The sequence below is a fragment of the Thalassophryne amazonica genome, chromosome 11 (assembly GCF_902500255.1).
Source record: "Thalassophryne amazonica chromosome 11, fThaAma1.1, whole genome shotgun sequence".
NCBI classification, from domain to species: Eukaryota; Metazoa; Chordata; class Actinopteri; order Batrachoidiformes; family Batrachoididae; genus Thalassophryne; species Thalassophryne amazonica.
Window position 1 is genome coordinate 9899164 of NC_047113.1, and position 25055 is coordinate 9924218.

Below are 25055 nucleotides of genomic sequence, written 5' to 3' on the forward strand. Positions count from 1 at the left end.
GCTTGGATGGCAGCATGTGTTGCTCCAAAATCTGCATGTACCATTCAACATTGATGGTGTCATTACAGATCAATCAATCAATCAACTTTTTTCTTGTATAGCGCCAAATCACAACAAACAGTTGCCCCAAGGCGCTCCACATTGCAAGGCAAGGCCATACAATAATTATGAAACACAGTCTACGTCTAAAGCAACATAACCAAGGGATGGTCCAGGGTCACCCGATCCAGCCCTAACTATAAGCCTTAGCGAAAGGAAAGTTTTAAGCCTAATCTTAAAAGTAGAGAGGGTATCTGTCTCCCTGATCTGAATTGGGAGCTGGTTCCACAGGAGAGGAGCCTGAAAGCTGAAGGCTCTGCCTCCCATTCTACTCTTACAAACCCTAGGAACTACAAGTAAGCCCGCAGTCTGAGAGCGAAGCGCTCTAATGGGGTAATATGGTACTACGAGGTCCCTAAGATAAGATGGGACCTGATTATTCAAACCTTATAAGTAAGAAGAAGAATTTTAAATTCTATTCTAGCATTAACAGGAAGCCAATGAAGGGAGGCCAACACGGGTGAGATATGCTCTCTCCTGCTAGTCCCCGTCAGTACTCTAGCTGCAGCATTCTGAACCAACTGAAGGCTTTTTAGGGAACTTTTAGGACAACCTGATAATAATGAATTACAATAGTCCAGCCTAGAGGAAACAAATGCATGAATTAGTTTTTCAGCATCACTCTGAGACAAGACCTTTCTGATTTTAGAGATATTGCGTAAATGCAAAAAGGCAGTCCTACATATTTGTTTAATATGCGCTTTGAATGACATATCCTGATCAAAAATAACTCCAAGATTTCTCACAGTATTACTAGAAATCAGGGAAATGCCATCCAGAGTAACGATCTGGTTAGACACCATGCTTCTAAGATTTGTGGGGCCAAGTACAATAACTTCAGTTTTATCTGAGTTTAAAAGCAGGAAATTAGAGGTCATCCATGTCTTTATGTCTGTAAGACAATCCTGCAGTTTAGCTAATTGGTGCGTATCCTCTGGCTTCATGGATAGATAAAGCTGGGTATCATCTGCGTAACAATGAAAATTTAAGCAATACCGTCTAATAATACTGCCCAAGGGAAGCATGTATAAAGTGAATAAAATTGGTCCTAGCACAGAACCTTGTGGAACTCCATAATTAACTTTAGTCTGTGAAGAAGATTCCCCATTTACATGAACAAACTGTAATCTATTAGACAAATATGATTCAAACCACCGCAGCGCAATGCCTTTAATACCTATGACATGCTCTAATCTCTGTAATAAATTTTATGGTCAACAGTATCAAAAGCAGCACTGAGGTCCAACAGAACAAGCACAGAGATAAGTCCACTGTCCGAAGCCATAAGAAGATCATTTGTAACCTTCACTAATGCTGTTTCTGTACTATGATGAATTCTAAAACCTGACTGAAACTCTTCAAATAGACCATTCCTCTGCAGGTGATCAGTTAGCTGTTTTACAACTACCCTCTCAAGAATCTTTGAGAGAAAAGGAAGGTTGGAGATTGGCCTATAATTAGCTAAGATAGCTGGGTCAAGTGATGGCTTTTTAAGTAATGGTTTAATTACTGCCACCTTAAAGGCCTGTGGTACATAACCAACTAACAAAGATAGATTGATCATATTTAAGATTGAAGCATTAAATAATGGTAGGACTCCTTGAGCAGCCTGGCAGAATGGGGTCTAATAAGCATGTTGAGGTTTTGGATGACGTAACTAATGAAAATAACTCAGACAGAACAATCGAGAGAAAAGAGTCTAAACCAAATACCGGCATCACTGAAAGCAGCCAAAGATAACGATACATCTTTGGGATGGTTATGAGTAATTTTGTTTCTCTAATAGTCAAAATTGTTGTTAGCAAAGAAAGTCATGAAGTCATTACTAGTTAAGTTAATGGAATACTGCAGCTCAATAGAGCTCTGACTCTTTGTCAGCCTGGCTACAGTGCTGAAAAGAACCTGGGGTTGTTCTTTATTTTCTTTCAATTAGTGATGAGTAGAAAGATGTCCTAGCTTCACGAAGGGCTTTCTTATAGAGCAACAACTCTTTTTCCCAGGCTAAGTGAAGATCTTCTAAATTAGTGAGACACCATTTCCTCTCCAACTTACGGTTTATCTGCTTTAAGCTACGAGTTTGTGAGTATACCACGGAGTCAGACACTTCTGATTTAAAGCTCTCTTTTTCAGAGGAGCTACAGCATCCAAAGTTGTCTTCAATGAGGATGTAAAACTATTGACAAGATACTCTAACTCCCTTACAGAGTTTAGGTAGCTACTCTGCTCTGTGTTGGTATGACATTAGAGACATAAAGAAGGAATCATATCCTTAAACCTAGTTACAGCGCTTTCTGAAAGACTTCTAGTGTAATGAAACTTATTCCCCACTGCAGGGTAGTCCATCAGGGTAAATGTAAATGTTATTAAAAAATGATCAGACAAAAGGAGTTTTCAGGGAATACTGTTAAGTCTTCTATTTCCATACCATAAGTCAGAACAAGATCTAAAATATGATTAAAGTGGTGGGTGGACTCATTTACTTTTTGAGAACTTTTTGGCAACTTACAGATGTGTAAGTTGCCCATGCCATGGGCACTAACACACCCCCATACCATCACAGATGCTGGCTTTTGAACTTTGCGCTGGTAACATCTGGATGGTGTTTTTCCTATTTTGTCTGGAGGACATGACGCACACAGATTTCCAAAAACAATTTGAAGCCTGGACTCATCAGACCACAGCACACTTTTCCACTTTGCGTCTGTCCATTTCAAATGAGCTCGGGCCCAGAGAAGGTGGCAGCGTTTCTGGATGTTATTGATGTATGGCTTTCACTTTGCATGGTAGAGTTTAACTTGCACTTGTAGATGTAGCGACAAACTATGTTAACTGACAATGGTTTTCTGAAGCGTTCCTGAGCCCACGCAGTAAGATCCTTTACACAATGATGTCAGTTTTACTGCAGTGCCACCTGAGGGATTAACGTCACGGGGCATTCAATGTTGGTTTCAGCCTTGCCCCTTACATGTAGAAAGTTCTGAGGATTCTCTGAATCTTCTGATTATATTATGGACTGTAGATGATGGAATTCTTAAATTCCTTGCAATTGAACATTGTGAAACATTGTTCTTAAACTGTTGGACTATTTTTTCGTGCAGTTGTTCACAAAGTGGTGATCCTCACCTCATCTTTGTTTGTGAATGGCTGAGCCTTTTGGGGATGCTCCTTTTTTTACCCAATCATGACACTCACCTGTTTTCCAATTAGGTGTTCTTTGAGCATTCATCAACTTTCCAGTCTTTTGTTGCCCCATCCCCAACTTTTTTGAAACGTGTTGCAGACATCCATTTTAAAATGAACAAATATTTGCACAAAAACAACAACGTTTATCAGTTTGAACATTAAATATCTTGTCTTTGTGGTGTATTCAATTGAATATATGTTGAAAAGGACTTTCAAATCATTGTATTCTGTTTTTATTTACATTTTACCCAATGTCCCAGCTTGTGTCTCAACTAAGAGCGGAAGTTACCTTTGACCACGTGTGATGTGCGTGCATGCTGACATCCAGAGATGTCGTCTAATCACTCCAGAGGTGTTATAGGTTCCAAACAGCATTTCAGTTTTAAAAGTGTTTATTTCTCGCTAGCTTTTACATAAATATATAAGAAACATGTTAGATTTACACAGAAATGCAGTGGTTTTAGCAGCCAGAGAGACCTGCCAGTGACATCACGGTGCCTCTCTACTCTGATTGGCTGTCAACCCCCCCAAAGGAAAAAAAAAAATATTTGGATGATTCATAGCATAAAAATAGGACACAGAATGTGACCGTGTCACCTCTTAAAATCAGGGAAGGTTAGCCAGCTTTGAACTTGTCCAAGATCTGAGTCCCAAGAATGTTCCCTTTGAATCTGAAGACCCTGGCAGTAACGGGACTGGACCTATGCTGAGCACAGACAGACAGACAGATGGATGGGTGGACACAATGCCTTCGCAATACTTGATTGCCCCAGGTAAAAATATAACGCAATGCTAAATACCGTCGGCCGTGTCAGCATAACAATAGGAAACAGAATGTGACTTTTTGACTTATTAAAATAGGCCAAGGTTAGCCATCTTTGAACTTGTCCAGGGTCTGTGTCTCAAGAATGTTCCCTATGAATTTGAAGACCCTCTTCCCTGTCACTTAATTTCTGTACTTATTTGTTTTGGTTTCTTTGCATCTATGGATTACTTGGGTTGTTACTAACATCTGGTGAAAATTTCATGTCAGTAGCACCTTGACAAATATATTTATTGAGAAAAATGGTGACGTGTTCAATAATTATTTTATTCACTGTCACCGGTGATACAAAATGCAAAACTTGTATTATGCACAGTTTGTCCAGTCACAGCCACAGAAGCCTATAACTTATTCTTGTTTGTCTGGGTGGCTTGGTGGCTTTCCTCACTTTTCTTCTTCTTGCATAGTCACTCCGTTTTTGAGAACTGTCCTGCCTCCAAACAGATTTATTATAGGAGCATGCACTCTTTGTATTTATTCATAACTGATGTAAATAAAGTCCAAGACATATTCGGTGACTTGGAAATGGTCATGTATCCATCCCCTGGCTTGTCTAAGAAAACTAGCAATAAAACTGATGATTTACATCTGTTATAGAAAAAGAGGCCATTACTTATGGAAACTGTTATATTGGCTTTTATATTTTTATTTAATTAATATCAAGTTGTAGAGATTTGCTTTGGCATTGAGTTTAAGGAGGATAATTAAAATTTTGGAATTTGGAAAGCTAGAATTACTTTTTACCTGAGGCCAATATGGCTATCTGGTATTGTGAAATCCGTCTGTCCGTCTGTCTCTTTGTCTGTGCTCAGCATAAGTCCAGTCCTATTACTGCCAGGGTCTTCAAATTCACATGGAGCAGTCTTGGGACACAGACTTTAAGACAAGTTCAAAAGATGACTCACCTTGAACCTATATTAAGAGGTCTAAAGATCACATTCTTTTCCTATTTTTATGCTCATATGACCGAGGGTATTTAGCATTGCATTATATTATATTTCCAGTATATATTGTTTTCTGGCAGGAGTTGGCCTCCGCCAGGGCTGCACCTTGTCACCAGTCCTGTTTACGATATTCATAGACATAATGTCGAGGTGTAGTCGGGGAGGAGGGTTTCCGGTTTGGTAGGCTCAGGGTCTTATCACTGCTTTGTTGCAGATGATGTGGTCCTCTTGGCTTCATCGGCCTCTGACCTCCAACACTCACTGATCGGTTCACAGCCAAGTGGGAAGCGGCTGGGATGAGGATCAGCACCTCTAAATCTGAAGGCATGGTTCTCATCAGGAAACTGATGGATTGCCTACTCCGGGTAGGGAATGAGGTCTTGCCCCAAGTGAAGGAGTTCATGTACCTCGGGTCTTGTTCTCAAGACCAGGCACCTAAGTGGCTCTACTCTACTCTTTTCTACTCTCCTATTTTACTCTTCCTTTTCAGATATTTAGATATACCTTTGTATACTGGCATAGTTCCACCTTAGAATTGGAATATAATATATAAGATATACCTTACTGAATTTTCATGAGTGAGGGAACAATGGAGCATGAGATTGCCCAGAGAATCACCACAGCAGGGACAGTGTTGCATTCACTGTACCATACTGTGGTAACAACAATGGCGCTGAGCCAAAAGGCGAAGCTCTTGATCTACTGGCCATTCTTTGTTCCTACTCTAACCTATAGTCATGAGGGTTGAGTCATGACCAACAGAACTAGCTTGCGGGGTACAAGTGGCCAAAATGGGTTTTCCTCCTGAGAAGCTCAGCCATCCATGGGGAGCTTGAAGCAGAGCCATTGCTCCTTCGCATCGAAAGGAACCAGCTGAGGTGGTATGTTGTAACAGTATATCTTTCCCCCCTGGATATCTCTTTAGGGAGTTGTTCTAGGATATCTTACACCCCACCTTGGATGTCTCACCCACCCACACCCTGCATACTTCAGAATAGAAAATATTACTATTGTAGATAGCTATAGATACACACAGAAAGAATGCCAATATTGTTCACCGTCATTCAAACTGTGCTTCATCTAGGACCATAAGACATCCATGAAATATAATGGTTTAACATTTTCTCTATCCTGATTGGGCCTTATCAAGGTTTGGGTAAGGTTTAATCAGTGCTGCCCTGTAGGAATGTTGCCTTTCGAGGGGGAAGATATACTGTTAAACTGGGCATCTGATAAAGATGCCCCCTGGGCGCCTCCCTAAGGAGGTGTTCCAGGCAAGTCCAGCTGGGAGGAAACCGCAGGACTATATGGAATGTTTATATCTCCACACTGGCCTGGGAATGCCTCGGTATCCCCCAGTCAGAGGTGGTCAATGTGGCTCAGGAAAGGGAGGTCTGGGGTCACTTGCTGGAGCTGGTGCCTCCACAACTCGATCCCGGATTAGCAGTTGAAGATGAATGAGTGAGTGATGGCATATACAAATTAAAATGTGTGAAATACCAAGGGGCTGAGTGTTTTTTCAAGGCACTCTATGGAGCATATATAAAAATCCTATAGCAACAAAATTTTGCTTTGCAACAAACAAAATTCAGTTGCTTGCCAATAATGCCATGCCCCCCACTTTGAGAACCACTGTCCTAATGAACTGGTGGATTTAATAAAACTTCATACAATAGTAACATACCATATGAAGATATACATGAAGGATAATAGTTACAGATATCTTTGAAGGGAAATAATTCAAATTTTGTTGTTTGTTAATTGCATTGGGCTGTTCAATGCAGAAATTGACCAGTTTGTCATTTTGGAAGTTTCATCACAAAAGATTTGATACCACCGAACACTTGCAAGCAAATATTAAAGCGGAGCAGAGGGGATATCATTTTGTGAAACTGCCTAGTAACAACAATCCAGGTTCTAGAGGTCTGGATGCAGCTTGATGGCCATACAGACACCAGCAGCAAAGCTTCCAGTTGAAACTGATAGATTTTTTTTCCACATTGTTGTTCATCAAACACCACTACCTAACATATTTGTACAATCTGAACTTCAAATAAGATTTTGATGTTCAGCTTCCCATTGTAAATGAGCAACATTTTTAATTTGTTGTCAGTGAAGCACTTGCTTACTGTTCCACTGTGGATTATCTATTATAATAGTCAAGTGGCCTCCGTGTGTGCGTGTGCGTGCATGCATGTGCATGTGTGTATGTATGGCTTCAATCACAGAGAAACTGGTGATACCTGACATTTGCTGTTTGTATGCTTATGTGTTTTGGGTCAAGGATGAACGCTTCAAATCAGAAAGTTGAGTTCTTCCTCTAAAAAACTGTTGAGGTCTAAGGTTCTAAAAACACTCTGGAATCACACGCTGTTCCAACTCATTATAGAAACTTTGCATAATTTATAAACAGTACCCAGTCTAGAGCCCATGGATCCCCATGAGCAAAACACTAGTTGCACTTCATCAGCCTACAGTACAAAACCAGAGTGACTTGAACACATGACCAGTATCTTTAAGAGCACTATGAATAAAAGCTCCACATTTGCAGGTATAATGAATGCATTGGCAATGCTTATGCAATTCACAGCTAGGACCGTTTCAGCTTCAGTGATTGACAGCTTTCAGTGTCAGGTTGCATGCTCTCAGTTTATGGCTGTAGCGGTTTTAGTACTGTGACCCCTGTGTGTCCGTGTGCATCTCCACTAACTAAACATGGACAGTAAAGTGGCTGATCTTGTGTCTGGGTAATGCAGAAATTGAAGCTGGTTTTCATGTAATGTCTTTTTTTTATCTTTCTGTCTTCTCTCCAGTCTTTCCATTACACCTCCCTCAGAACGAAAACCAAAAAGAGGAGTAAAGGTATACACACCCTAATGCATTTTCTCTTTGTGTCCTTTTCTGTATGTTGTTTATGAAACTGCCCCAGACAGAATAATTGTACCAATTGTACCAAGAATAAATACCACAGTCAGCCTGTGAAATGTAAAACGAACCTGACAGGCTTTGCATGGTGGGACTGTTCCCTGTGAAGAACAGAGGGCAGGAAATGCAAATGAAAGGAGCACCATTTTTCAGGCAGATTGCATGACATCTGACATTGCCGATAGCCTATTTTCCACTGTCCACTGAACAAGAATGATGAGGAATAAAAACTCCATGGGAACAAACAGAAACTAACAGTAGATCCAGTTTGAGAACCAAGAAGAAAGAAAGAAAAAGAATGCTTTTTTTAAAATCATACTGTCAATTTTGTGTGTGTGGTTTGTTTGTTTGTTACTCATCCAAGGTGCTTATGTCATTTTCTACCACATTTACTGTGTGCATGTAGGTTGACCCCGAATTGCCCTTAAGGGCCTTGTTTTGGCAATTTTCAAGGCTATTAGGGTCAAAGGTAAAAATGGTTTTCACCAATTTTAGCACATACACTACTCAACGCAAATTATAGCATCAAGTTCGTTCAACTCCTGGCATATTGATCTGGTCAGTTAAGTAGCAGAGGGAGTTTTTAATCAGTTTCAGCTGCTGTGGTGTTAATGAAATAACAGCAGGTGCATTAGAAGGGCAACAATGAGACAACACTGAAAACATGATATTTTTCCCACATCACCTTTTCTGACAGATTTTTCACTAGTTTTGGATTTACGTAGCTAGAGTCAGTGTCACTACTGGCAACATGGTGCGGTACCTGGACCCTATAGAGGTTGCACAGGTAATCCAACTCCTCCAGGATCGGACATCAATATGTGCCATTGGCAGAAGGTTTGCTGTGTCTCCCAGCACAGTCTCAAGAGCATGGAGGAGATTCCAGGAGCCAGGCAGTTACACTAGGAAGATGGACAGGTCCATAGAAGGTCCTCCAAAGGATGAGGGTTAAGAAACAGAATGAGCACTGCCAGAGCCCTAGAAAATGACCTCCAGCAGGCCAGTGGTGTAAATGTCTCTGACAAACAATGAGAAACACAGTTAATGAGGACAGCCTGAGGTGCTGATGTCCTGCAGTGGGCCCTGTGATTACTGGCCTGCACCATCGAGCTCAGTTGGCCATAGGACACCAGAATTGGCAGGTCCACCACTGGCGCCCTATGCTTTGCACAGATGAGAGCAGGTTCAACCTGAGCACATGTGCCCGATGTGAAAGGGTCATGAGATGCCATGGAGATGTTGTGCTGCCTGCAACATCTTTCAGCATGACCAGTTTGGTGGCAAATCAGTGATGGTCTGTCTAAGTATTTCCCTGGAAGGATGCACAGACCTCTACAGGCTTGACAATGGCACTCTGACTGCTAATAGGTATCGAGATAAAGTCCTTTGTCACAATTTCAACCAGATATGGGCTTTGATTCGGGTTTTCCCTCTTTCTTTGTTCCCCTTTATGTGCCCCAGCCTTGATTACTAGCTATTTTATTTCCGTCAAATGGTTATTCTCTGTTCTGTTTTGATTTGTCACTTTGTTTCTTTGTTACTTTTTTTACTCTGGTCATGGTTCAGTTCCATTCTCGTTTTATTCAGTCAGTCTGTATTGTCATTGTTTATCATGCAGTTATCATTTATTTTTCGTTGTTCCCATTTCTTATATGATGTTTTGCACTTTAATCTCGGGTTTTGTTTGTCACTTAGTCTCTGTCTTATTTTCTGGTCTGCTTTGTCATTTTTGTTTTCTCAGTCAGATCCTGTTCAGTTTGTCTTAGAGTTTATCTTCTTACTATTTTCTTATCAGTTTTCATGTAGGTTCTTCTAGTGCTTATGCTCATGTCTGATTTTAGTTCCTGTCATAGTATATTGTATTCTGTCCTCGGTTTCTGTTTGCTCCTAGTTTCCTGTTTCCCTCATGCCCCTCTGATTATGTTCTCACTCCACTGCACCTGCCATTATGCCTTTGTCCCTCATTTTGATTCAGTCTGTTTAGTATTTCAGTTCACTCACACTATTGGCACCTGTTCATGCATCTTTGTGTCTTACCTCACTCCATCTTGTGCTGTCCCTCCTCACCTTCTTGCACTGTGCATTATCTTTGTTCACTACCCACGCCCCCTTTCTAGATTGTTCCTCATGTGCACCTTGTTAACTCCTGTCCTATTTAAACACCTCCCAGCCACCACTTCCCCGCCAGTTTGTCGTCGTTTATACAGATCCTAGCTCGTTTCCTGTCCTATTTTGCCTTGCCGTGTTTTTTTTAAATCTGCTCTGTGTTTTTGACTATGCCTTCTACCTCATCCCTGAATATGTTGTTTGCTCGTGCCATGAACCCCTGCTTGATTATGACTGCGTATTTGCCTAGTCCTGTTTGTACCTTTGCTCCGCTGACTGACAACCTGTGTGCTAAACTTGAGCCTGAATTAAAGATGACTTGTTTTACGCCCAAGCCTGGTCTGCGAGTGTGCATAGAGGGTCCACCCTCTTTGGGTGCCTAGCACCCACCCAGCTCGTCATCCTTGGAACCATTATCAGACCCTATGCTGGTGAACTGGGTCCTGCATACCTCCTGGTGCATGACAATGCCTGGCCTCATGTGGCAAGATTATGTAGGCAGTTCCTGGAGGATAAAGGATATTATACCGTTGACTGGCCCCCACGCTTGCCTGACCTAAATCCAGTAGAACACCTCTGGGTTATGTCGGCTGGACCAAAACATATTGACGCCAGCAGGTTGCATCTCAGACTGTCCTCCCTGATCTAGATCTGGGAGGAAATATCTCTCAGAAAACCATCCGTCATCTCATTAGGATCATGCCCTGGTGCCCCGACATTGTCAAGCATGCATACAACCACATGGGGGCCACACAAACTACTGAGTACCATTTTGAGTTGCTGCAAAATGGACAAGCCTTCCGCATCATTTTTTCACTTTGATTTTTGGGGTGTCTTTGAATTCAGTCCTCTATAGGTTGACAATTTTCATTTACATCAAACAATGTTTGACGGAACCTTTCATTGCTAACACATTAACCCATCCATATCAGGACAAATATCCAGTATGATTTTTTTCCCCCATTGAGATCTGATGTGTTTTCATAGTGTTCCTTTAGTTTTTTGAACAGTATACATATATGTAGGTCAATATAAAGATCAAACATTGGGGTCGAAGTCAGTGGGGCAATAATCAACATTGAAGTGTTTCACTCCAGTTTGCACCAAACAGTATCCATATGGGTGTGGGATCTGGAATTGCCTAAAATGTCATTATTTGTTTTTCCACTCCAATTTGCATCAAAATTGGCATACACATAGGGTGGGATCCCATATTGCTCAGCAAGGTCAATTTTTCAAAAGTAAATCATTGGGGGTCAATGTCATATCTCTGTTGGTCTACTCCTCCCAGATCCTTGTGCTGATTTCTGCAAAAATTGGTTTGTCATTGAAGGTGTGATCCATAAGTGCTGTTTAAAAAAAAACATTTGGCGAAAGTCAAGGTGAAGGAATTTGATTTTCAACTCTATTTGAACCAGATGTGGTAGTCACTTGCCCTACAACAGACTGCCGTCCTGTCCAGGGTGTACCCCGCTTCACGCTCTATGACTGCTAGGATAGGCTCTAGCCCCCCGTGACCCTTAATTGGACTAAGCTGTTGAAGATGAGTGTTGTGTGTGTGGTACACACTTCTGTGGATTCCAGTCTTGCCCTGGCAAGGTCAGCCAGAGATCTTAATTTGGGTGAAGGTCAAGACCAATGGAGTCAAATATCAGATTGGTATAGCCCATACTGCCTTCATATCCACAGGTACTATGAACTAGTTGACAAAATGTTGTAAACAGTGCAGAAATTGCTGGAGTCTAATTGGTTCCTGTTTAACAGAAGGGAACTTCTATTGAAAAGGGGTATTATATATATATATATATATATATATATAAACAACCTCAAAGTTTTTGTATTCAGTACCAAATGTCTTATATGGGCAGAAAGTTTAAATGCATAGGATATATACTTTAACCAGCAGGCTGAAAAAAGAAGCAAATAAAAGATATGCAAGTGCAATAAATCTTTACAGATACACATGTATAGCTAACACCTACTATCCTTGTTTTTGCTTCATTAATTGCCATATTTCCTTGTGTGCTGACTTGAAAGCTTGTTGTCACTGATGCAGACGTTTTGGTCCTCGGCTTTGCGGTCACACTAAATGTATTGATGAGGTTCTCTCCTCTCACTTTAGGTTCCCTTACTAGCGCCAGTCGAAGGAGAATTTCTTGTAAGGACTTGGGGCATGGTGACTGTGAGGGCTGGCTCTGGAAGAAGAAGGATGCCAAAGGTTACTTCACCCAGAAATGGAGGAAGTATTGGTTCATCCTCAAAGAGTCCTGCCTCTACTGGTACACCAATCAGAATGTAAGTTAACCTCGCATACGTCTCATTCGTGATTGTCCAGTTTTCATCAGCTCAGGTCTGGCTGCCTTTTCATTCAGTGTTGTGTTGTAATATAATTTCTGAGCTCTACTATTATGCTCCATTCACATGGTGATGATATAATACATGTTATTAGAACTGTTCAGCAGGCTGTAGATGACAGTGGGAGATGCAGTCACCAAATGTTAATTAGGCAGGAAATAATTTACTTCATCAAAAGATGCAATAGCGGTGCAGTATTTTGCATAATGTTTTCTAAAAACTCTGACTGCTGTTTAAAGGATTTGCTTTATCTGCCACATCCCAAAAGTGAGTCCAGTTTGCCCTCATATAAGACTATGTGCATGCATATTCGATTCAGTTCACTCACTCATCTTCAACCGCTTACTCCAATTAAGGGTCACGAGGGTGCTTGATCCTACCCCAGCAGTCATAGGATGTGAGGCTGGGTACACGTCGACAAACACATTCACACCCGCGCATGCACCTATAGACAATTTAAAGATTCCAGTTCACCTAACCTGCATGTCTTTGGATGTGGGAGGAAGCCAGAGCACCTGGAGGGAACCCACGCAGACATGGGGAGAAGATGCAAACTCCACACAGAAAGGCCACAGGTGAGAAGCAATTCCATAACCTTCTTGCTGTGGGACAACACTGCTAACCACTAAGACACTGCTGCCCAGTTCAATTCAATTTATTTTATTTATATAGCACCAAATCACAACAAAGCTACCTCAAGGTGCTTCACTTGAGTAAGGTCTAATCTTACCAGCCCCCTTGAGCAAACACTCAGGTGACAGTGGTAAGGAAAAATGCCCTCTGATGAAGTTGAGGAAGAAACCTCAAGCAGACCAGATGAGAGGGGTGACCCACTATTTAGGTCATTCTAACAGTTACAAGGTTTTACAAAATTTTACCAAGCTGAAGAAACAGGAAACAGAAAAAATGAATATCATCAAAAACAGTGCATTATGGAGGTGAGCATGCAGTCATTGGGCCTCATGTATCAAAGTTGCGCACTTGTGGCGTAAATTTACAGTGTAAATTTGAAGTACACCAAAGTTGCCGTGACATGTATCAAGCAGTGCGCACCTGACCATTTCCGGCGTACGCCTGACGTGACCTTGATAAATGTGGCAGGTGAAAACAATCGTAATTATAATAAACACGCCCATAAATATTCAGACTCCACTTCAGACACACCCTCATTTTACGACACGGAAGCCAGGAAGACGGCAAAGAAAAAGAACTCCACCAATCACGACGCGTGCCAACAGAGCGTCAAAAGCGGTCGTCGTATCAATTGTTTTGTAGTATAATCAAAAAAGTGTTACAGTGGTCCCTCGTTTATCGCGGGAGTTACGTTCTAAAATTGCCTGTAATATGCGAAACCGCGACGTAGTCAGCATTATTTTTTTACAATCATTATAGACGTTTTAAAGCTTGGATTTGCTGTGGCGACCCCGAGTGCAAACAAGGGAGCAGCCGAAGGGACTTACTATAGACGTTTTAAAGCTGTAAAACCCCTGTAAAACCACTTTATACACTTTCTCAATCAGACATGAACATTTTCTCACTTTTCTCTCGTGTGTAAACACTCTCAAAGTTCAAACCTTAGTAGAAAAATAAGACCAACCTGTTTTCAGGCCCAAACATTTGTTTGAGAAATAAAAATAGAACATTTTCCTATAAAAAATTATGATGGCTTTTAGAACTAACAAATTTAATTTTAACGATCAACCTATGAGGTTGGACACATAAGAAATTATTAATAGTGACTGACCAGTATTTCACAGATCGCGCCTCTTCGTCCTGGCGCTGCGCCTTTTTCCACTCACACCTCGCTGCAGGTGTCTGTTTCCGAGTGACAAACACAGTTATGAGTAGTTGTTGGCGCTCTTTTTTCTTCTGGGCGACAAGATTCTTATAAACAGACACACAGAATACAGAACACTGTAAAAAAAAAGGCATGCAAAATTGGACTAAAAACTCCGCAAAACGATGAGGCCGTGAAAGGTTATAGCGAGGGACCACTGTATTCTCTTTTCACATGTCAATAATTCTTGACGTGGATATTTGCTCGCTCAATTAATAAGACACGCCTAATTTTTCAGATTTCTTTATTCTTAAAATGTATTTCTTTATTTATTTTATTGTGACAACCGAATGGAGACGACACAACCTGATTGCAGCACGGGCGGAGGGAATGACAACACTACAGTTGTAATTATCAATTCATTGTCTAAAACAATCACACCACATAAAGTTAAGCTCAGCGCTGCTCTGGCTCCAGGCTCTGGAGAAAAATGGTAAATGGTAAATGGACTGCATTTATATAGCACTTTTCCATCTGCATCAGACGCTCAAAGCGCTTTACAGTCATGCCTCACATTCACCCCGATGTCAGGGTGCTGCCATACAAGGCGCTCACTACACACCGGGAGCAATAGGGGATTAAAGGCCTTGCCCAAGGGCCCTTAGTGATTTTCCAGTCAGGTGGGGATTTGAGCCCATGATCTTCTGGACTCAAGCCCAACACCTTAACCACTAGACCAGGGGTGGGCAACCTGTTCCAGAAAGAGCCATGAGGGTGCAGGTTTTCTTTGCAGCCACTGACTGAAAATTTAAAATTCTTCTTCTTACTTATAAGGTTTTGAATAATCAGGTCCCATCTTATCTTAGGGACCTCGTAGTACCATATTACCCCATTAGAGCGCTTCGCTCTCAGACTGCGGGCTTACTTGTAGTTCCTAGGGTTTGTAAGAGTAGAATGGGAGGCAGAGCCTTCAGCTTTCAGGCTCCTCTCCTGTGGAACCAGCTCCCAATTCAGATCAGGGAGACAGATACCCTCTCTATTTTTAAGATTAGGCTTAAAACTTTCCTTTTCGCTAAGGCTTATAGTTAGGGCTGGATCGGGTGACCCTGGACCATCCCTTGGTTATGCTGCTTTAGACGTAGACTGTGGGGGGGTTCCCATGATGCACTGTTTCTTTCTCTTTTTGCTCCGTATGCATCACTCTGCATTTAATCATTAGTGATCGATCTCTGCCCCCCTTCACGGCATGTCTTTTTCCTGGTTCTTTCCCTCAGCCCCAACCAGTCTCAGCAGAAGACTGCCCCTCCCTGAGCCTGGTTCTGCTGGATGTTTCTTCCTGTTAAAAGGGAGTTTTTCCTTCCCACTGTGGCCAAGTGCTTGCTCATAGGGGGTCATTTTGACCGTTGGGGTTTTTCATAATTATTGTATGGCCTTGCCTTACAATATGGAGCGCCTTGGGGCAACTGTTTGTTGTGATTTGGCGCTATATAAGAAAAAAGTTGATTGATTGATTGACTCCACCAGGTGATTTCACTGATTAACTGATTCCATCTGCTCAAAGTGATATTAATCATGTTTAGCCGCATGTTCTCCTTGAATTGCTGGCTGTCTGAGTGGTGTCCAAAAAATGAGGTGGGCTTCATAGATAATTGGCAAAGCTTCTGGGGAAAACCTGGTCTTGTTAGGAGAGACGGCATCCATCCCACTTTGGATGGAGCAGCTCTCATTTCTAGAAATCTGGCCAATTTTCTTAAATCCTCCAAACCGTGACTATCCAGGGTTGGGACCAGGAAGCAGAGTTGTAGTCTTACACACCTCTCTGCAGCTTCTCTCCCCCTGCCATCCCCTCATTACCCCATCCCCGTAGAGACGGTGCCTGCTCCCAGACTACCAATAACCAGCAAAAATCTATTTAAGCATAAAAATTCAAAAAGAAAAAATAATATAGCACCTTCAACTGCACCACAGACTAAAACAGTTAAATGTGGTCTATTAAACATTAGGTCTCTCTCTTCTAAGTCCCTGTTGGTAAATGATATAATAATTGATCAACATATTGATTTATTCTGCCTTACAGAAACCTGGTTACAGCAGGATGAATATGTTAGTTTAAATGAGTCAACACCCCCGAGTCACACTAACTGTCAGAATGCTCGTAGCACGGGCCGGGGCGGAGGATTAGCAGCAATCTTCCATTCCAGCTTATTAATTAATCAAAAACCCAGACAGAGCTTTAATTCATTTGAAAGCTTGACTCTTAGTCTTGTCCATCCAAATTGGAAGTCCCAAAAACCAGTTTTATTTGTTATTATCTATCGTCCACCTGGTCGTTACTGTGAGTTTCTCTGTGAATTTTCAGACCTTTTGTCTGACTTAGTGCTTAGCTCAGATAAGATAATTATAATGGGCGATTTTAACATCCACACAGATGCTGAGAATGACAGCCTCAACACTGCATTTAATCTATTATTAGACTCTATTGGCTTTGCTCAAAAAGTAAATGAGTCCACCCACCACTTTAATCATATCTTAGATCTTGTTCTGACTTATGGTATGGAAATAGAAGACTTAACAGTATTCCCTGAAAACTCCCTTCTGTCTGATCATTTATTAATAACATTTACATTTACTCTGATGGACTACCCAGCAGTGGGGAATAAGTTTCATTACACTAGAAGTCTTTCAGAAAGCGCTGTAACTAGGTTTAAAAGAGAGCTTTAAATCAGAAGTGCCTGACTCCGTGGTATAACTCATAAACTCGCAGCTTAAAGCAGATAACCCGTAAGTTGGAGAGGAAATGGCGTCTCACTAATTTAGAAGATCTTCACTTAGCCTGGAAAAAGAGTCTGTTGCTCTATAAAAAAGCCCTCCGTAAAGCTAGGACATCTTACTACTCATCACTAATTGAAGAAAATAAGAACAACCCCAGGTTTCTTTTCAGCACTGTAGCCAGGCTGACAAAGAGTCAGAACTCTATTGAGCTGAGTATTCCATTAACTTTAACTAGTAATGACTTCATGACTTTCTTTGCTAACAAAATTTTAACTATTAGAGAAAAAATTACCCATAACCATCCCAAAGACGTATCGTTATCTTTGGCTGCTTTCAGTGATGCGGGTATTTGGTTAGACTCTTTCTCTCCGATTGTTCTGTCTGAGTTATTTTCATTAGTTACTTCATCCAAACCATCAACATGTTTATTAGACCCCATTCCTACCAGGCTGCTCAAGGAAGCCCTACCATTATTTAATGCTTCGATCTTAAATATGATCAATCTATCTTTGTTAGTTGGCTATGTACCACAGGCTTTTAAGGTGGCAGTAATTAAACCATTACTTAAAAAGCCATCACTTGACCCAGCTGTCTTAGCTAATTATAGGCCAATCTCCAACCTTCCTTTTCTCTCAAAAATTCTTGAAAGGGTAGTTGTAAAACAGCTAACTGATCATCTGCAGAGGAATGGTCTATTTGAAGAGTTTCAGTCAGGTTTTAGAATTCATCATAGTACAGAAACAGCATTAGTGAAGGTTACAAATGATCTTCTTATGGCCTCGGACAGTGGACTCATCTCTGTGCTTGTTCTGTTAGACCTCAGTGCTGCTTTTGATACTGTTGACCATAAAATTTTATTACAGAGATTAGAGCATGCCATAGGTATTAAAGGCACTGCGCTGCAGTGGTTTGAATCATATTTGTCTAATAGATTACAATTTGTTCATGTAAATGGGGAATCTTCTTCACAGACTAAAGTTAATTATGGAGTTCCACAAGGTTCTGTGCTAGGACCAATTTTATTCACTTTATACATGCTTCCCTTAGGCAGTATTATTAGACGGTATTGCTTAAATTTTCATTGTTACGCAGATGATACCCAGCTTTATCTATCCATGAAGCCAGAGGACACACACCAATTAGCTAAACTGCAGGATTGTCTTACAGACATAAAGACATGGATGACCTCTAATTTCCTGCTTTTAAACTCAGATAAAACTGAAGTTATTGTACTTGGCCCCACAAATCTTAGAAACATGGTGTCTAACCAGATCCTTACTCTGGATGGCATTACCCTGACCTCTAGTAATACTGTGAGAAATCTTGGAGTCATTTTTGATCAGGATATGTCATTCAAAGTGCATATTAAACAAATATGTAGGACTGCTTTTTTGCATTTACGCAATATCTCTAAAATCAGAAAGGTCTTGTCTCAGAGTGATGCTGAAAAACTAATTCATGCATTTATTTCCTCTCGGCTGGACTATTGTAATTCATTATTATCAGGTTGTCCTAAAAGTTCCCTAAAAAGCCTTCAGTTAATTCAAAATGCTGCAGCTAGAGTACTGACGGGGACTAGAAGGAGAGAGCATATCTCACCCATATTGGCCTCTCTTCATTGGCTTCCTGTTAATTCTAGAATAGAATTTAAAATTCTTCTTCTTACTTATAAGGTTTTGAATAATCAGGTCCCATCTTATCTTAGGGACCTCATAGTACCATATCACCCCAATAGAGCGCTTCGCTCTCAGACTGCAGGCTTACTTGTAGTTCCTAGGGTTTGTAAGAGTAGAATGGGAGGCAGAGCCTTCAGCTTTCAGGCTCCTCTCCTGTGGAACCAGCTCCCAATTCAGATGAGGGAGACAGACACCCTCTCTACTTTTAAGATTAGGCTTAAAACTTTCCTTTTTGCTAAAGCTTATAGTTAGGGCTGGATCAGGTGACCCTGAACCATCCCTTAGTTATGCTGCTATAGACGTAGACTGCTGGGGGGTTCCCATGATGCACTGTTTCTTTCTCTTTTTGCTCTGTATGCACCACTCTGCATTTAATCATTAGTGATCGATCTCTGCTCCCCTCCACAGCATGTCTTTTTCCTGGTTCTCTCCCTCAGCCCCAACCAGTCCCAGCAGAAGACTGCCCCTCCCTGAGCCTGGTTCTGCTGGAGGTTTCTTCCTGTTAAAAGGGAGTTTTTCCTTCCCACTGTAGCCAAGTGCTTGCTCACAGGGGGTCGTTTTGACCGTTGGGGTTTTACATAATTATTGTATGGCCTTGCCTTACAATATAAAGCGCCTTGGGGCAACTGTTTGTTGTGATTTGGCGCTATATAAAAAAATTGATTGATTGATTGATTGATTTGTATAATAGCACTGTTTATCACGCCAATCATTTTCATTTTTATGTGGATTCCAGTGCTGGTTCATTTTGGCGTATAATTTACACCACCTCTCGACCTGGTGTATATTTTCAGCGCAGTGTACGCCAATGACCACATTGATAAATGCCAAGTGGCGCAGCCGTTTTGGCGTACACCCCATATACACTCAAATATCGCCGTACGCACATTGATACATGAGGCCCATTGACACCACAGGCAGGGTGTCATGAGATACATCCGGTGCGCTAGGGTGCAGGGCCAGCATCCATCCATCGCCTTGTCAGTTTCACTGTCATAAAAGCTGTCTTCATGGAAGATTGTATTCTAAAAGCAAACTGTAGTGGCTCAGAGAGGTCAGCCTCAGCAAGGTGGTCCATGGGCCGCTGTATCAGCTTTAGCCACGGCATCTTGTGGTCAGTTCAGCACCCTGGAGTGCATAGCTGTCATCCGCAGGAGGTCTCATCCGTGCCTCGGACAGGGAGAAAAAGAGCAGAATCAGTTGGCCAGAAATAACTGCGCCTAAGGTATGAGTTCACCAGCAAGAAATTGCTAGTATGCTAGTCATATGAGAGGGAGAACAGGTGTGTCTTTAGTCTGGATTTGAATGTCTCTATGGAATCTTACTATTTTATCCCCGTAGGGAGATCATTCCACAAAACAGACACACAATAAGACAAGGCTCTGTGGCCTGCAGACTTTTTATTAATGTTATGCCCTGGTCACACGGTATATGATGATTCCTGAAGAAGGAAAAAAGTAAAAAAGTCACAAATCGTCAATAAAAGGTGGACGAATGAGTGTTCTACTTTTCCCATCACCAAATAGCCGGTGAATCAAGAGCGCAAAAGGAAGAAAAGAGGAACAAAACAAAATCGAAGCTAACGTTGATCTCGACGCTTTAAACGAAACGCACCTAGAGCCAGCGCTGGAGCAGTGTATGTCTGCATCCTGCTCTGCATTCCAAGACTTGGTACTGGGATAGAGCTCTGTAGTGCCTGAATCCTGGAAAAGCTGCAAAGAGAAGTGCACGATCCGACCCACTGTGGAGATCTGTGCGCACGTTGATGGATCCACCTGCTCTGGTTGCTCGTCCAGAACAAAAGAGGGATCATCTCCATCATCAGAATCCTCACTGTCTGCTTCAGACTCTGATGATGCACTGCACACTCCGTCTTTCTCCAATTAAAAAAAAAACTGAAGCACCACACTACCAACACGCTAAATAAAATACTCCTCCAAAATAATACACACTCCAAATACGCCAATTTTTTTATTTGCATTGCAGAAATGCGCTCCATTCTCAAAACAGTAAAGCAAACAGTACTCATATTTCCAGATCATGTACAGTGGGACAAACTGCTTCCTTGTTCAGGACTGGGAACATCAGATCGCAAAGTTTAGAGTCCTTCTGTGCCCCCCCCCCAAAAAAAGTAGAAATAATCCCATTTAAACTCACAAGCAAATTTAAAGATTCTTATTTCAGAATTGAGAGTGAGAGAGAGAGCGATAGCGCTGTCTCTCTCTCCTGGCCAGCCAGCACCACAGCATGATAGCAGCCGCACTTGCCCCATCACACACAGCGGCAGAAGCCTCACACCACACACCAGCACCACCCGCGGAGGAGCTGCATCTCTCCTCCACAGCAACGCTCACAAACCGGCTTCTGCACTGTATGAAAATGCTCAGCTGGTTGAACGAAGTCGAACTAAACGCTAACATTACAAAAACTAAGCAAACAATAAGAAATCATCAAGAACGACAGCAAAATAAAATACAGATGAATTCAGGTTTTCGCTGGCATTTGTTCAAATTTTTCAACAGTTTAAAAATCCTGACGAAGCGCCAGCTGCAGGAACGAAGCTGTGCGAAGGTTAAACGATGCCAACGAAAGTCAAGTACAGATTTCTTGTTTCATTTGGGCTTTGTTGCCCTTCGTTAAGTGCCGTGTGACCGGGTCTTTAAGGACACAATGTATAATTAGGTCAGCAAAGTAGGGATGTGCTAGTCTGTGAATAATTTTACACATTAGTAACAGTACCTTCAAATCAGACCTCACTAAGACAGGAAGCCAATGAAGAGAGGCCAAAATCAGTGTGATGTGGACAAACTTTTTGCTTTTTGTTAAAATTCTAGTAGCAGCACTTTGAACCAATTGGGGACCCCTAATGCTGGACTGTGGTAAGCCAGAGAATAGAACATTATAGTAGTCCAGTGTAGAAGAAACAACTGCATGAATCAGAGTCTCTCTGTCAGCCATAGACAGCATGGGATGAATCTTCGCTACGTTACAAAGGTGGAAGAAAGCAGTCCTGGTGTGTAGATGTGTAGGTCATAGGGCAGCATGGGATCAAAAATCACCCCAAGGTTCCTCACTTTGTCAGTCACTAATGTCATACTAATATAATTAATTCCTATTAATGTAGGTCCTTTTGGCTTCTGCCTTGGTTCACTCAGGGTCACCACAGCCGATCCATGTTGATTTGGCACAAGTTTTACACTGGAAACCCTTCCTGATACAACTCCACATTACATGGAGAATATGGCAGGGGTGGCCTTGAACCAGGAACCTTCTCCACTGTGGAACCAAGCACACTTAACCACTTGGCCACCACACCTGACCTCAGGTCCTACTAATGCTATTCCTAATAATTAATCCCTGCCCACATACTGTATTACCATTGCTGAGGAGAAATCATCTGGTTTGTTCTTGTTCCTGCAGCAAGTAAGAAAGCAAGCAAAAGTGATCATTTTTAAACCCCAGCATCAAACACCATCAAAGTTGTGCAGCCTGGTGACAGAGTCATCCATCATCTTCTCAGTGTAAAAACAGAGTGTCCTCTTTTCTGTTTCTGTTTTATTTATACACCTTTTTTGTTAATTTCTTTGAACCATTGACAGTTGTATTCAGATCACTCAATTTATCAAGAGCCATGTAGCAGCTAGTGTTCTAAAGCCTCCAAATAAGTACATTCACTTCACTCGAGTTTCTCCTCCCTCCAGTGGCTTCCTGTAACTGCAACAGCACATTTTAAGGTTTTATTAATGACCGAACTGAATGGGTGTATGCCTGCTTACCTGACTAAACATTTTAAGCTTGATGTTCCATCACATGCCCTGCAGTGCAGGGATACAGGTTTACTCTGCAGGAGGAAGTCGGCAGGATGTAGAGCCTTTGCTTACCGTGCTCCTACGTTGTAGAATAATTGCTTGCTGACATCAGGAACTGTGATTCTCTTGAATCTTTTAAACTGAAACTTAAAGCTCACCTTAAGACTGCTACATACATTTAGTACATGGTACAGTTTTATTTTAATTTACTATTTTTTTATTAATTCATGCTGATGTGATTATTAATGTAATGTTTTAAGGTGTTGTGTGCATGTATTTGTTTTTATTGTTATCATTATTATTGTTATTATTATTATTAAGGTATCTTTACTGAATACTTTAAATACAGTTTCCATTAATTTCAGCTTTCAATTTCTACACTTCATCCTGTTTCGTCTATTTGAAATCTCGCTGAAATTTCAATAAATCCCCTCAAGTGAATGATAGAAAGTATGCCTTTTTTTAATGAATACAATTCTCATACATTTGTATGATTCCATTGCAGTGCATGTTTCCATAAAGACAACAGACAAAGAATCTTCTTCTTCTTTGTCTTTCGGCTGTTCCCTCCTGCCTGATGGCTCCATCCTCAGCATCCTTCTCCCTATATACCCTGGGTCCCTCTTCTGCACATGTCCAAACCATCTCAATCGCGCCTCTCTGACTTTGTCTCCAAACCGTCCCACCTGAGCTGTCCCTCTGATATGTTCATTCATAATCTTGTCCATTCTTGTTACTCCCAAAGAGAATCTCATCATCTTCAGCTCTGCCACCTCCAGCTCTGCCTCCTGTCTTTTTGTTAGTGCCACCGTCTCTAAACCATACAACATAGCTGGTCTAACTACTGTCTTGTAAACTTTCCCCTTCACTCTTGCTAATATTCTTCGGTCACAAATCACTCCTGCCACCTTTCTCCACCCACTCCACCCTGCCTGCACTCTCTTCTTCACCTCTCTACCACACTCTCCATTACTTTGAACAGTTGACCCCAAATATTTAAACTCATCTACTTTCACCACTTCTACTCCTTGTAACTGCACTATTCCACTGGGCTCCCGCTCATTCACACACATGTACTCATTCTTGCTTCTACTGACTTTCATTCCCCTTCTTTCCAAAGCATATCTCCACCTCTCCAGACTAGACTCAACTTGCTCTCTACTCTCACTACAGATCACAATGTCATCTGCAAACATCATAGTCCATGGGGACTCCTGTCTGATCTCATCCATCAACCTGTCCATAACCACTGCAAACAAGAAAGGACTCAGAGCTGATCCTTGGTGTAACTATGCAGACAAAGATTAATAATCTACGAGGGCTGTCAATAAAGTATAGGTCCTTTTTATTTTTTTCAAAAACTATATGGATTTCATTCATATGTTTTTACGTCAGACATGCTTGAACCCTTGTGCGCATGCATGAGTTTTTCCACGCCTGTCGGTGACGTCATTCGCCTGTGAGCACTCCTTGTGGGAGGAGTCGTCCAGCCCCTCGTCGGAATTCCTTTCCTTTCTTTACTCTGGTGATAAAGGAACGTGTAACTCTACCTGATTCCGTGTACACATATAAATGAAAAATTATCGCTCGTACATTAAAAGGTGATCATACAGTATGTTTGTCAAATGGACAATTGTCATTTTAAACTTAGACACGTTAAATTTTAGTTTACTCAATAATAGTACCAACAGAACTTGTATTCTGAAATTAAACACGTTTTTTCTCCTGTTGCTGACGACTATCCCAAATCAAATTGTAACATTAGACATGTGAGCTTACGTGTGGTGTTTTGTTGTGTTTGGTGGTGATGATCTGTCTATGGCTGCAGGATGAGAAGGCTGAGGGCTTCATCAGCCTCCCTGAGTTCAGAATAGACCGAGCCATAGAGTGCAGGAGGAAATTGTGAGTGTCCCTCACTTGTCACTGAGATTACTAATCAAGCACATTTGCACTCCCCACACAACGTGAGCTCATGCAAATCTGCTGTGCATATGCACAAACACTAATCAGCCTTCTTCTCTCTGGCTGACTGCAGTGCCTTCAAAGCTTGTCATCCCAAAATCAAGAGCTTCTTCTTTGCAACGGATTGTCTGGAGGAAATGAACAGGTGAGCGGATGTGTGTGGGTGTGTGATTGTGTGTAACTCTTTGTGTTTGTTTCATAATACGGACAAGAGTCAGAAGAGGCGTCACGTGTTCTTTCATGAATATTTTAAATGAGTAAAGCGGGTTTACACAAAGAAACAGCTTGCCAACACAACCCAGTTCATGAATAAGGTATGAACATGACGCTCTGTTGTTAAATAAGGAACTGTGTGTGTGTTCGTGTGTGTGCGTGCGAGTGCGTCCATGTGTGCAGCGATATTCACAGAACTGCAGCCTGATGGGCTCTGATTATCCACACCTCTCCTGAATGACGTTGAAATAATTGATAGTAATTTATCAAGCTGTTTGACTTTCACACTCAATTTAGAGGTGCAAATGGGACAACAGTGTTAGCACGCATGTTATGTGTTTTTACAGTCTGATTTATGAGTCGGGGTCAGAGAAGAGTTATTCCCCCAAGAGTTGAAGTGTCTCAGCGTCT

General features: G+C 41.6%; 1 protein-coding gene across 1 annotated transcript in view; it reads left to right on the plus strand.

Moving 5' to 3' along the window:
• The window catches only part of si:ch211-26b3.4 (connector enhancer of kinase suppressor of ras 2), a 438839-nt gene that overhangs the window by 375586 nt on the left and 38198 nt on the right, over nt 1-25055 (plus strand). Inside the window, exons 16-19 of the mRNA XM_034181376.1 lie at nt 7863-7911; nt 12203-12375; nt 24298-24371; nt 24505-24576. Coding sequence (XP_034037267.1) covers nt 7863-7911; nt 12203-12375; nt 24298-24371; nt 24505-24576 — 368 coding nt within the window. The remainder of the gene's footprint in view (nt 1-7862; nt 7912-12202; nt 12376-24297; nt 24372-24504; nt 24577-25055) is intronic.